The sequence below is a fragment of the Solenopsis invicta genome, chromosome 14 (genome assembly GCF_016802725.1).
Source record: "Solenopsis invicta isolate M01_SB chromosome 14, UNIL_Sinv_3.0, whole genome shotgun sequence".
Taxonomy (NCBI): Eukaryota; Metazoa; Arthropoda; class Insecta; order Hymenoptera; family Formicidae; genus Solenopsis; species Solenopsis invicta.
In genome coordinates, this window is record NC_052677.1 from 18,762,949 (window position 1) to 18,778,108 (window position 15,160).

At 34.2% G+C, this 15,160-nt stretch overlaps 1 protein-coding gene across 4 annotated transcripts in view; it reads right to left on the bottom strand.

The window, feature by feature from the left end:
* LOC105207818 (ras-specific guanine nucleotide-releasing factor 2) overlaps positions 1-15,160 on the bottom strand; it is a 71,673-nt gene that overhangs the window by 51,359 nt on the left and 5,154 nt on the right. For all 4 annotated transcript variants that reach the window (XM_026134071.2, XM_026134069.2, XM_026134072.2 and 1 more), the window contains exons 3-4: positions 12,334-12,464; positions 6,520-6,636 (exon numbers count right to left, since the gene is read on the bottom strand). In XM_026134071.2, coding sequence (XP_025989856.1) covers positions 6,520-6,636; positions 12,334-12,464 — 248 coding nt within the window. The remainder of the gene's footprint in view (positions 1-6,519; positions 6,637-12,333; positions 12,465-15,160) is intronic.

Consider the following 15,160-nt stretch of genomic DNA (forward strand, 5'->3'; position numbering starts at 1 on the left):
AAATGTATTCGTTAAGTTTTTAATTAAAAACATTGATTATTAATAAAGATATTATACAAAATGTAAATGAGAATCGTAATATCACATTCTCCTCTACGTTTTGCGAATGGCTGATCATCTTTTTTTCACACCACGGAAATTAATTCATAAAAGAAAAGAAGCAAAATTCAAGCACATTTTTCTTTTTACGCAAGTTGAAGCGAGAAACTGCGGTAATGTATTCTTCATATTGCAACCCGTTGAAATCACAGCCGCATTTAAACGGCCATTTATTTTACTAGTCGACTTAACATTTTCGTAAATTTCCTCACATCTTAACCCTTTAAAGCGTACATTTTTTCTTATATACAATTTTTTTTTAACTTGTGTACAAGGATTTTTAGAATCGCATTATAAATACGAAAAAATTAACTTACGAACGCGTGCAGTGTTCAAAATTTCTTATGATTTTTATTTTATCTTGAGTTTAGAAAATTTTTATAAATATTGACTTTAAATTCGAAATCAGCAACCTCAGATACCAAGTTTTAATATCATTCATTTAGGGGAAATTGTTTAATTTTCTACATGAAACCCCCCCCCAAAAAAAAAAATTTGTGTGACTTTAAGCCACCATTGTGAATTATTAAGTCAACAATTGTGAAATTCAGATTTTAATTCAAAATCTTACTGGGTACAAGATGCAAAAAAACAAATAAAATTTTTTTTAATTTTCGAAAGGTGTGCCATATGCGTGAGTTAACGTGGGAACTTAAACAGTTAGGGGAGACTCGGGCAAAAGGCATCACCCGGGCAAAAAGAAAACTCGAAATAACTTTTTTTTTATTAATGTCAGGAAGTTGGTAACACTGTCATTCGATAGTGCTGCGAATGCGGAATATTTTGCAACCACAAAACTTCCAACAGCTTGGCGTGAACGTTATTTATGTTACACAATGTGTTTATGTGCTATCATTGTTCGAGATTTACGTTTTTTAATGTTCGAATGATTTGAAAACTATAACTGCTACGAAAGTAAGTAACATATCAAAGTAAAGGAAATTTTGTCTAGTTTCAGAAAATACCAAAGTTATTTTGCATAAATTAATTGGTGATAGCATCATTATATAAGTAATGAAAGCATGTTGTTTTGGGCAAAAGGAATCGCTAACACGTTACCTTAGCTTGCATTAATAGTGTACCTAGGCTATTGGTTTTCATTTTTAGATGGTTTTTTTATGGTTCATGAAGCGTGTACGAGTTATACCGGGTTTATGAAGCGTGTACGAGTTATAGGTTTCTATGTATGCGATTTCTGCCAAGAATTGTAATAGATACCTTAATTTCGTAATTTTCCTAATCGTTCCTTTCAAAACTATGTTTAATTTTGTTACTCATTTTCAATATCTGTCAGATTAATAAAGTTTTTCACCTTTAAAGTCCGTTTTTTAATAATTTTTAGTAATTTTTTTAGGCGATTCCTTTGCCCGAGTTGGAGATTCCTTTTGCCCGGATGTTTTGAAAAGTGTCTAAAAAAAGGTGTCGTCGTAAAAGTCATGTGAAGGTAGTTAAAATTAATTTTATGCAAAATTCAACGTCAGTTTCAGAAAGTAAAGACTTCAAGCTACATTTTAGTATAATTATTTTGCAAATTTGATAATTTAAACATAGAATTATAGCCATTTGAAAAAAAAACGATTCCTTTTGCCCGAGTCTCCCCTACCTGGAGGTCGAATATGTCGAAAGTAAGAAGCTCATTCAACGCGCGAGTGCGTTGTCAGGGATAATTTAAAATACGCTAGTTAAATGAGCTCTGTAACGCTAATCCAGGGGTTTTGCATAATCATTTGTCACTGTGATCGACGAACGGAAATATTATGCAGCCGGGGCTGTGCGTGGTACGATCGCTAATTCCGGATAAATATGTAGTTAATAGACCATTGGAACGGAAAGGCAATATATATTCCCGCGTTCGCCGCGATATTCGAAATGTGTATTTTTTACGGCCCCTTATTCGCCGCGCGTATTGATTTCGAATCCCTGTTGTTGTATCATCAAATCCAACAACATTTTGCGGAGAAACATTTTTGCCCGCGCAGTAGCATGAAAAACATTTGCGTTATAGTTTATACAGCATATATATATATATATATATATATATATATATATATATATATATATATAGCCTTTCGATCCGTGCATTTTACGCATCGGTAGATAGTTACTCATGCAGAATAAAATTCGTACGACCAATATCAAAATAATTTTTATTCACGTATGTGTATACGTACGAGAAAAAAATAAAGTATCGTCGTAGCTGTTGGCTTTAATTGTTAGCAGCTGGTCCTTTTGAATTGACAACTGTCCGCGCCACTAAAGTGCGCTATATTAGAGCGCGCAGATGTCTGCGGAACCCTAGTGTCGATACCGCGTGCGAACGCTTCAATAAGTGAACGTTTCACGTGAAATGTGAAAGCCATCCAATTGTACCTGGTTATAATTGTACTCTTGTACAGCAAATATATCGCTTTGTCTGGCCTATATCTTCAGAAATACGTGGCGCAATCCCTCTAGAAGATAAATGAAGCGCACCCCTAAGACACGAAGGCAAGCCTGCAGCTGAGGCCACCGTGAAAAAGAAACGCGCGGTGTATCGAAGTATCGGATAATCTCACCTTGCGGCGACGCGCCGGCTACTTTACTTGTAAACGGCTCGTCCTTAATTAATCTACGTTTGCCGAGTATAAACACGTTTTCCGCTGCGCCAGCTGCAAGAAAGGATGAGACGAGAAGAAGGGTGAAGAGGAAGGGGGCGGGGGGTAGAGACGATTCCGCGAAGAAAGGGGCGCGTAACGAGACCCGCGGGCGTCCCGCGTCGTTGCATCTCTCGTAGGAGGTTCGCGACGCTATCGATAGACAATGGCTTGTGGAACGAGATGAGCGTACCCAGATGCAAGAACGTCGTTGTTGTTCTTGTAACGGGTGCAAACGTGACGTGAGCAACGTCAAAACTGCATAACGTCGATTCCGCTCCTTCTCTCACTGCAAACCAATTTCGACTGTGCAAGCCACGAACAGAACTGAATAAATATTTCTACTTTAATTAACTGAGTTAACTCCAGAAAATTGAATTAAGCAACTGAAAACTAAAATTTATTTCAAGATATTTCGATGAAGCGGTCTCGTTCATCAAGTACATTTAATTTAGATATAAAAAATTGTTTATCATTTACAAAATTATTCTAAATATTACATCATACGTTTTATCGATTTATTATAACTACATTAAGAGAAAAAAACTTTTTTAATGAAAAAAATACATTTGTTTTAAACCATATATTTTGATGCAAGCATTTTGTTTGTTCTGCTTAAGTTATTTACTTTTCAGTAAATAGACATTATCTTTAGTGTATAATTTTGTATTATTACATTTGTTACACTTAAATAATGATTTTACAAATAAGCTAATAATATTATTAAATTGTTATTTAACTTACTTAAATTGTGTGTTTTTTTAGATTAAAAAATCTGATTATCTTGAATATCAAAATAATAAATATTTTCTATTGCAAGAAAACAACATTTAATTAAGAATTATTTCATTTTATTTACAGAAATATTTCAATTGAGAACTTTTTAACTTGACTGCAAGTAAATAAGCTCTTAGGACCCATCGAGTAAATAATTTTTTAAAATATTCTTTCTCTCAGTGCACAGATGCACAGTAAAACGTTAATATATTTGATCTCATAACCTCGATGGCGTTCCAAACATTTTTAGGAATGAAAAATATTTGTTTATTAAAAAGAGTTTGTATTATTAAAAATATGTATTTTTTTCTTTTTAAGCTTCGAATCAAAGAATTGTTAAGAATGGGTTTTAAATCGTACGGAAAGCAAATCAAATATTCATTCCGCGGACCATTGCCAGCGACACATTGGATATACTCAGCAGTTCTACTTGGTGATAATTGCGATGTTAAACGAAAAGTCAGGGCTATTAAAGCGGCCGTTGAAGTTACGCATTATTTTTCGCAGCAGGCGCGTGTGCGATCGATTTATCGGTCGCGCAACGAAAGTGGAAATAAGGAAAAAAAACAGTTTCCTCCTTGTCTAGGAGACCAAAAGAAAATAACTGGATGGCCGATATATCTTTAGAAAAAGCGGGAAAGCCGACCAGCATCACGTGACCTTTGCAAAAATCGATACGCTCTCTCTATCCATATCATCTCACGCAACCACATGTCGTTGATGAACCTTTTAATTGCTCGGTGCATTTCGAGTTGATCCGTTTGACGAGAATGCTCGTCTCTCGTGGAATGCGTGCGTATGAAGGTCGAAAACATAACATATCAACACGTGATAATTTGCAATCAAAACTTCAAATAATAGAAACGTTTTGCTGCTACACAAATCAAAGAAGGAGTTATTCCGCCTATTTAGCATTAAATGCAGCTATCTGATTTCACGCTCAATAGCGAATGAATTCAATGCTGAATAAAAAAGAGACTTGACATCAAAGAGATCACGATTTAATGCTAATTGCGACGTTTGTAACAAAGAATTTCAGCTTCAAGTAATTTTGAGAGTCTATTTTATAAATTGTAGTTTCGAAAATTTTCATGTCACTAAAATGTGCATCGCAAAAAATACGAATTTTTGAAATGCCAATAATGCTATGCAAATTAAATATCTTGGAAATCCAAACATCGACCTTTATCTATATTGGATTAAAAGCGGCGTGTGCTTTAAATTAAGGCAGGTACGTACAAATGACATATTAGCCTATGACATTAACATCCAATAAACACTTTTGAATTATCCATTACGCGTTTGAATGCACCATCAGAAACAAATGGTGCTGGAGAATTGCGTTATTTCGCGTGTCGCTTTCCATCAATTTTTTATGATAATCTTATAAAAAATAGGAGAAGAAAAAATTAATTGATTTTGTACAAATTTTTTTTGTATGTTGAAACAACTCTTGCTCTTGTGTTTTATAAAGAACGTACACTGAGAAAAGATATATTTTATTAAAAATTTATGTTTACCTAACTAAATGTACATTTAGTAGAGAAAGATCGCCGATATCGACAAATCATTTTGTTTTTGGATTATATTTCTTAAATAATGACTAAAAATAAAACTTTGGAGAATAAATACAAGCTAGAGAAAGTAAAAGTGAAAGTGAAAGAAACTTTTATTAGATGTATGTCAATTTTTATAATATCATTTCAAATGTTGCAAAGCTTTTTTATAAAATAAGCAAAAACAAGTTTGATAAAATGTGCTCCAAAACCAACATAAACAATGATACTACATTTTCTTTTTCTTTTTCCGTCACATCAAATATCTGTATAAAATATTTACAAATTAATATGTATGAAAATTCCTAGAAACTTTTTTATATGAAACGTTTTTTTCTATTTATACAAATACCTTATGCTGTTTCGAAAAACTCATTATGTATTGTGATAACAGATTAGATTCTATTTCTAATTTCATGGATAAATTTCATAATGCCTCTTATCTTATATAATTTTTACTGTCTTTACTACTTTACTGTAGTTTGTATTATCAACAGGTGTGCCACTGCATTCCGATTTTGTGTTTGAAACTGTTGTATAAGTATAAATAAATCCGTTTTAAGACGCTACAAACATTCAAAATAATTTAATACTATCGATAATATACTTACTATTGCTTAAACAATAACAATTTGCAAAGGAAGATCTTGCAAATTTTCTTCTTGCTTTTCAAAGAAGCCATTTTTAACAAATATATAAAAAAACATCTTGAATGTATGAATTATAAATTTTTACTTCTTTATTTATCTAAGCAGAACATGTTTGTATTCGTATTAACAAAATGCAATGTTTAGTTTTCGAGAATTAAGACGGTGCTGCATTAGAAGATCTTGATATAGCGATTTTCTTTTATTGTTTAAATTTATTTTTATAATATGTGGTTAATTAAAGGTTAGATTAACTATAATTTAAAACTTAATTAATAGATACTTTTATAAGCTTATAGTTAAATAAAAATTAAAGATTACTCGCGTATGATTTACGTAACATAAACTTATAAAAGAGTGTGTAATAATTAATTTTCAAGTCTTTTATAATTAGTCTAACCTTTTGAGTACTATATATTATGAAAACAGACTTTAATAAGAAGAAATTAATCATGCTTATTTGGTAATTTCGAGAAAGATATTGATTCATACATTCTCCAATGGACATATGCGTTTATTTTTAATTTCCAATTTATGCAGATTTTTTTCAAAAACTTTTTGCATGTTTAGAAGAAACTCTAGAAGAAACAACACGGTGCACTTTATAGACTTTGGCAACTTTGATAACTCGGTAGTCTCATATGCAATTCCTATTGGCGCATCCATAATATTAAAGTGGAACAAAAATGTGTGTGCTACATTAAAGTGGAAATGAAGGTAAAACGAGCTTGCTAAAATTCTTTGTCCTCATGCTAGGTTTGCCCTTTGCACAAAAGCTCATGCTTGCCAAGGCAACACATTGCGTACCTGTTTATCCGGCTCTTTGCCTTTGGCGGTGATGAGTCGATCGCAATAACAGCCTTCCAGCAGAACGACGCCGCTGGGTCGTGAGCAAGTCTCGTTCTCGTAATAGAATAGCAGATTCTGTAACAGACGTCATAGCTTCCTATGATAAAGCTCGTTTTCCTTTCACGACGAGAGGAAAACGTGAGAAAATAAACATCTGTAATTTTTTTCGTGTGCGAGCAGATACAGAAAACAATGATGCCATGATATTTAATGCTTTGTATGCCTGGACACATATTCGCGTCACATTTTAAGAGAATATTTTCCATTCTGGGTTTTATAAAATCGATTATTATTTTTTAGGTTATCGATTATTATATTTTTTTTTTATAACTCGAACCTTGAAATAAAAAGCAGATTAAAGGTGACAGACTTGTTTTCGTTAATGTATAAACTGTCACGTTTGCTAAATTTTTAACGCATTTTTCGAACAATGTATTCTTTTAAGTTGTTACGATAACTAGTTTTAATTCGATTGATTTAAAAACTTTCTAGCAGATATTCACATTTTTATCTTTTGTTTAAACTACAATTAAATAACAATTCCAACTTTATTTTTTCTTATAAGAAAAATTCTCGAAAAATATAAATTAATCGAAATTTCTTTTTTAATTTTGCCGTTTTGCAAAAATTCGTTTTTCAACTGGATTCGAGCAAAAACTATAATACAATCAACGTTAAATCATGAGAATCTAAGAATTTAATTATATTTAAGTGAATTTAAGTAAAGACTTGAGTCACGGTATTTTATATATAGGTATATGGCTTAAGTTTCCAACTTATAATGCTTTCTCGTGCCGACAGGACTGTCTGACCATATTCAGACCGTTACTACTGTGAAACTACCTCGCTGTGAAACTACCAAGCGCGATACATAAAGCATTACGTAGTCATCCTCTATGTTTGCAGCAAGAAATTTTAGCCAAGTGTTCCGGGAGAATGCCGTAATTAAAGCTTGACTTATTTAGAATGGTGTGCACGTAAAATTTACTTTCGCACATTTCAGTTACATTACACAGCGCGATATTTGTTAAATACGCAACGTTAAATCCAAACATGTTTTTATCTTCCATTACCGAAATAATGGCTTGTAATACGCGTTTGTAGGGATAGAAAATAGAAAGCTTTCCGTTCGGCTTTACGCGTACTGAAATATTACACGAATTAATTTTCGCTATGTTATTAGAAAATAAATGCTACAAAAATAATATCGTCTGGTTTACATGAAATCAAATTACAGAGCGCACGTGCGTTGCCGGTGCAAGATTTACGGGATGAATATTACAATTGTACGTGCACTCGTTTCATAAAGCCAGTTACATTCCGGATAATCCTTCGGATAAAATTCGCGTTGCTGATACACGATACAAAACACGAATCCACGGGAACGATTTCGCTTTTGTGTCGCGGCGTGACGTTATCGACAAGCATCTGGAAACGTTGTAATCGGCGGTTTAAATAGTACTGACAGACAAACGAAATTTTAATTGTCTATAATATGTATTCCGCCTAATTACAGCGCTCGGATTTCAGGTCAACTCGTGCTGGGAAATGTGCAGAGATGCTTTATTGAATTTATTGTAAATAACAAAACAAGATGCTGCATGTGTTTGTCCATAAGTGTAATAGGAGAGAAGGTATAGTGGTTCTTGTGCCACAATGACTCATAATATCTTTGTTATTTAAGCGGAAAGAAAAATTTTCACCGCGACCAATTAATTATAGTTTGCTAAAACCGTATTTACTACTACAGCAAAAGGATTTGCCACTGTTGTTACTTCATCAGTTTCTTAACAAAGTTTACTTGTCTGCTATTATATCGATTACTAGATAGCTATATAGTCGCAAGAAATTGTTCATCTGCGAGCAAACGGTAGCACAGCCAATAGACGGAGCATTTCTCGTAAATAAGAATGGCAGAGAATAGAATAAAAGACGTAGCATTGTAGGATTTTTCATTCTAGTTTTGAACAAGAAATTCTGAAGCATAAGAATTCTATTCTATAAAAGGATTTCTTGAAATTGAGGTTACAAAATTGGATTACAAGGTAAAAGTAAAATAAAATCAATTTTGAACAGAACAATTTTGATTATTTCTACTTAAAAGGTAATTCAGAAACTTGATGTTCAGATCTGTAATGGCATTTACAATATTATCAGAGACACAAAACTTGTTTTTCTCAGTGAAATTGCAGCTAATGTTGCAACCAGCTATTTATTAAAATACAAGGTGTTTTAACAAGAGGTGCAGGATTCCCCCCCCTTTTTTTTAAATAACACAAAGAATTGCGATAATCATTTCTTTGTTCCGTTATAGAATAGGAAACAGATAGATTATACGTAGAACAGTACTTCATCTACATTGCTACCTTGACTCTTCTCTTAAAAACTCTCACTCTTTTTTCGAAGTTTTGAATTTTTTTTTTGCAAGATGCAGCTATATACCATATCTGCAATGTTGGCTTCGAGAATATTAATCATCTGTGGATTATTGGCATTGACTTTCTTTTTAAAGTAGCAAAAAAAGAAACAAGTCTAACGGCGGTAGATCGCATGATTTCAGTGGCCAATTGTCGTGTCGCCATTTCGCAAAATTAAACGACCAGAGAACTTGGAACGCAATAAAGCAATTGTTTCGCCACTTGTATGGTATGTGTCCCCGTCTTGTTGGAAGTAGAGGTCCGTTGTGTTCATATTCTTCAGCTCAAGCCGTAAAAAGTCGGTCAACAAGTCTCTATAGTCGACTCCATTCACCGTAACAGCGTCGTTTTCATAGAAATATGGTTCAATGACACTATCTGACCAAAATTGCCACCAAACTATCGCGTATTTCGGATGTATCATCTTCTTGTGAACCACATGTGTGCAGGTTTTCGAAATCCCAGATACAGCAATTTTGTTAATTAACATAATCTTTTAAGTGAAATGCGTCTTGTCTCTAAACATGATATTTTTGCAAAAAATTATTTGCAATAAAATTCGAAGATTTGTATGCGTTCTGCGATCGTGTCGCGCTCTATGATAAATTCCATTAGTTTATAGATGACAGTTATAAAATAACAAGAAAAACTGTGTGATAAATGAAAATTTTCAAACTGCCGCGCAGTTTAAATCCTATATCTCTTGTCGAAACACTCTGTATCTGCTGTAACTCAACTTTTTTAATTTTTTTATTTGTTTTGTGATTCTGACCTATAACGCTAACATTAAAACAAATTTTATAGTTATACTGTTAAAGTTTTAACTATCCATATGTTACAACTCAAATTTAGCTATCACGCACAGATTTTGCTGGTGCAACTAGTTCTTTTGTCCTATGTACGTATATTTAAATATAATATTGTACAATATTTATTGAAAAAAGAGCTTTGTTTATTTTGAGTAAATATATTTTTTATGGCAAAACGCTGTGTTCTTTAAAGGAAATCAAAATTTTTTTAATCTCTTTTTTTTATGGGGCCCACATTACCACCCTGTTTCTTTTTGATCCATTATGCAGCGTTATTACATTTTTATAAACGTTTTAAGTAATACACATTTAATAACTTTGAGAATATAATAATAAATTTAACAACTTCTAGAATAAACGACACATTGACGAATGTAATTGTTAAGTTTTGAATTTAAAATACACGTTGAATATTAAGAAACTTATCGTAGACAATGTAGAAATGGAGGGAAAGGCCAAAATTCCACCTTCTTTTCTATTCGCGACGATAACGCTATAGTAATAAAATTTAATAAAGTTGTGTGAAAAATTTCGCGAACATATTTTCTCAAAATAAGGAAAGAAAAGTGCGCGAAAGGAGAATACTCCGAAGCACAAATCTCGAATGTACTTAACTTCTGTCTTACGGAAATTGCATGTACGTAATTTGCCGTGTGTCACAGGAGAGATGGAAAAAGAAAGAGGGTTTTGTTCCTTTTACTAGTTTCGAACTATTATCGTACTCATCGAAAGAATGTAAGCACTCTTGCGTGAAATGATAAGGCACCGAAGTATCTGATCTTCGTAGATTCGCGATAAGTTTATTAAGAACGCGGAGCTCGAGTTACTTCTATTATCCAATGACTCGAAAAGTCCCGACGAGATACTCGATTATCGCACGCATCGCGCGAAAGTTTCCCGGCGTGCGACGGGTAAAACGAGACTCCGCCGCGCGCTGCGATATCTTCGTTTACTTCGACAAACATTCGCAAACAATGAGACATTCCACTTTATTTATTACTTCATCTGAGATCTTTCTCAAACAAAAAGATACGATTCCATATTTATCTGATCCTATCAAAACGAGGAGAAAAGAAGGCGATACCTCTCGTATTTATTCGATCTTGCTTATTGCTTTCCAGTACATAAGTTGTCTCGAGCTCGGGCAGTTAAATCCCACGGTACTTGGTAGATTGTTTTTCTTTAAAACTAAAATTAGTTAAACGGTCGGATGACAAACTTTTGTTGAAAAAGTTGAGGCTCGTTTGCGATGCGATAACACGACTTTTAATAGAATAATTAGAAGTTTCGTCTTTGCGCCGTAATTGAGCGGCTTCATGATTGCGAAAGCATATAACGAGAAGATTTATCCCTAGCTTAAAGGATCACGCGATATTAGAACGGAGAGGGAAGTGAAAGAAGCGGCCGGCGAATTCTTAGCTCGTGGGTACTCCAGGACGACTAGAGATATCTGTCCCGAATTATCGAAAGGCTCTTCCTTAATTGTATCAGTCAGTTGGCCCGAAACGCCGTAAGAGAGTTAATGAGGCCTCATTTCCAAGAAGTTTGTTAGGCCACGAGTAGACAACATCCCCGCGAGCGAAGAAGTTTCCACGAATCGAGGAGAGAACTTTGTGCGCGCCGTACACAAGTTGGCGCAAACTTAGATATTGTCGTTATTTTAATTCAATGGCTATTAATATAGATGAAAATTCTGCATTAAAGTCCGACGTTGTTTTTATTTAAAATGATGTTGATTACGAACTCGATGATAACTTTGCGATAACTTCTCGCCGAGCAAAACTTCCTGCGGAAAGCTCCAGCGATTAATCTCAGAAAATTACCAACTATGTGTCGCGATGAAGTAATGTTAGTCGCAAAGTTCGATTTTCTAGGTTTATCAAAAAGAAAGAATCGTGTGCATTACCGTTCGAAAGTATTTTATATTCGCTTTGTCTTTCTTAATTAAATGATGGGAATTTTGAAGAAGATTGAATTCCAATCTTCCTTTTTGATCTTCTAGATGTTGGGTTTAATAATAATCTCGGTGCTTCCAAATTTTGCATTGTACATATACAAAGAGTTTTGAAATTCGCTAATCAAAATAACAAGAAAGTTTTTAAAAAATTAAATAAGTATTTATTTGTTAATTCTTATTTCAAGCAATAGTTTTTGAGATATAAGAGATTAAAGCTAGTGTCAATCTGAGATTACAGATTTAGACGGCCACCTGTCATGCAGCCATTAATACGAAAGTCATCAATACTGGAGATATTTTGATTAATAAATTTTTAGACACTTGTACAAGAATATAACCGAATTAGAACGGAATTTAAATATATAAAAGATATACGTACAAAAATGGGAATGAGCTTTTTCGAACGATAGTGTATTTCGGAATAATGAAGAGGGAGGCAGGTTTGTGTTTAAATTCAGATTCGGATTCGGAAGCGTGAGAGACTCAAATTGGATCACATAAATTGGATGACTCTGTCTCGGTGCAAATAACGTGCACCATGTACGATGAGACACACAGGCGACGATTCATCAACAAACAATTCACTGACCTGATAGAGAACGAACCATCGTTGTTGCCACTTGGTGGAATCAGCTGTCCGCTTGTACAAATATCCTGACAGCAAATGATCGTAATGTGCTTTTTCTGAGAGCATAACCAGCTGGGAGTCATTTACCCTCACTGTAACACATGATGGACACATAACCCTTATGAATGAAACAATATATAATTATTTGGATGTTAACGCGTATAAGCCCAAAAAGAACAAAAAAATAAAGAAAAGATGTCAAAATTATTGATCAAAATAACATTAAATTAAAATGCTGATGTTTTCAGAACCCCAGTAAAAAATTGTTTTTATAATTAATCCAGTTTTATTGCTAAAATTAATAAATTTTATTGAAAGTAAACTAAGAACGGCTCTGAAGAAATAAATCAAAATATGAATTAATGCCGTAAGAGTCAACACGAGATGTTTATGTGTGAATTAATGTAATTAACAAGCAATTATTATTACAGTTTTGGATCATCTTTAATGTAAAATTATTACTCCATTCCACATGCGATGATTGATTATCAAGTTTGTGTAGCGCAGGTACAAAAATTTGGTATGTCTGAAGCCGAAAATATGATGCAGTACAATTGTGTAAACAATGGGGATTTTTTTTTATACGTTACGTTCCGCGTTGTTGCATAAAAAGTTTTTCAAATAGTTATATTAAAATACTTAATTATGTACAATATTTTTCTAAGAGTAGCGCTATACAAAAACATTGAATGATGGAAATTGAATAAAGAAGAAATAAAATACACGGAAAATTTTGCGAAGATAAATTAACTTACACAATAAAGACCGTTGTTTAACAAGTAGAAGCGGATGAATAAAGTAACAACGATGTGGATAGAACAAAAGGTTATAGGAAACTGAGCAGCGTAATGACAGTGAATATATAATAAATTTTGTCGAGTAACATCACATTCTAAATTCGACAAAATTATGATAAAAAATGTAATCGGTGAAAAAAAATCACGACATTATCAATCGGTGACTCAATTAACCGATATTTATCAGACATTTTCACAATATATACCTATAGTCGAAAAACACGCGCGTACATTTTTTATATAAAAAACAAAAAGTCAATATAAAGTCAATTTTTATCTGAGTCGAAACTTCAATTATGACCAAAATATTTTCTCAATGCAACATCAAATTAATTTGGGCTTTTCTGTTCTTTTTAGAAATGTGTCATTATACGAATTTTTCTGCATTGTAAAATGAAATTCGTACAGAGTACAATTCGTTTTCAAAATGAAGAAAAATCCATTTGTAAATTTTTATGAAAATTTAATCTTGGACGATTTATTTACAATATTACGATAAAAATAATTAAATTAATTAAAATTATCTCAATCAATCTCACTCTCGGCAATAAGTTTACGTTTGGAGTGCATTTATAAGTTTTATATTTTAATCATCGCAACTTTTCTGAGAGTATACATTAATTACGCAAATATAGGTATACTTGTGCATTTGCAAATCAACGCAACGTATGCAAATGCAAAATTACATCCGAATTGTAAAGTCACATAGAGGATGTGTCTACACATTTCGCATGACACAACAATGCATTACATCACAATCGCGCATCGAATTATCTCGCTATGCATCCGTTTCAATAATAACGCTCAAAGCAACCGGCGAATCTTGTTTGCCACATCAAAACAACGTAAATATTAATAATCCGTCGATGCAACGATAAACAACAGTGGCAGTCTCGCCGTTTATTCGTGCAACGAGCCAACATTCGACGAGCTACAAAGTCTCGGTGATTTAAAAAACGCGTCATTTGAGAAAGCGAACTAATGAAATTCCGTGAGAGCAAACAGTTGCGCAAATAACAAAGAAAAGAAAGAAAGAAAAATCGCACGCGCGATCGATCGCGACCGAACGGGAGTTTAATCGGACACTCGGGCGGTCGCGAGTGGGTCGTCCACGTTCGCCACGCGCGCTACTACAGAGCTACTTTCGGAGCAGATTTCAATCTCCGATGACGATACGATTCCCAGTTCGGTCCGCGTGAATGCAACTTTGATTTAACTGCACGGCGCAGCGCCGCGTGACGCGAATCGCGAGCGACGCGCGTCGTAAACCATTATATTACGGCGTTCGTGCATACACATCTCGCGAGAACTGTCGCGATCGTGTGTTTAACTTTGAGCGCAAAGATACGTGGCATTTGGGAAACTTTGCTCCCCATTCCGAGAAATCGAGCTCGAAGTTTCACCGATGTATGCATGCACCGGGGCCCGGGGCGAGAGAGGGACGCGTATAATCCTGACCGCGAGCATGCACGAATTCCGCCGTACGTGCGAACGTACGTCGTACGTCGTACGTCGTTTGAAAAACGGGAGAACGCGAATATCTAGTGAGAGAGATCGTGATTATTATTTGTATTTATGTATATCCTTGCGCAGGGATGGCAAATCTAATCTCGATATGGCGCGGAAAATTTCCCGGCAAACAATGGATTTATTGTATATATATATATATGTAAAGCGAGCGCACTATCGTAAATTTTCGACGAGAGAGGGCAAACTTTCCAACGCAAATATTGTAGTTCCGAGAACGGGCAGCACGAAGACCTTTGATGTTCGCGCTTTTATATTTAATATATAAAGCCGCAGTATAAAATACATTGTTTGTACGCCAAAACGGAAGTACCATCGGCAAATCCACGTTTTAACGATTTTATTCATAGATTCGGTGCGCGCGCCGTGATTAAATGCACTTTGCGGTGATCGATTAAATAAATGATGATTAATGCCTCGCTCGCGTCTCCCAGAAACAGCTAAATAAATTCCAAAAATGCGAA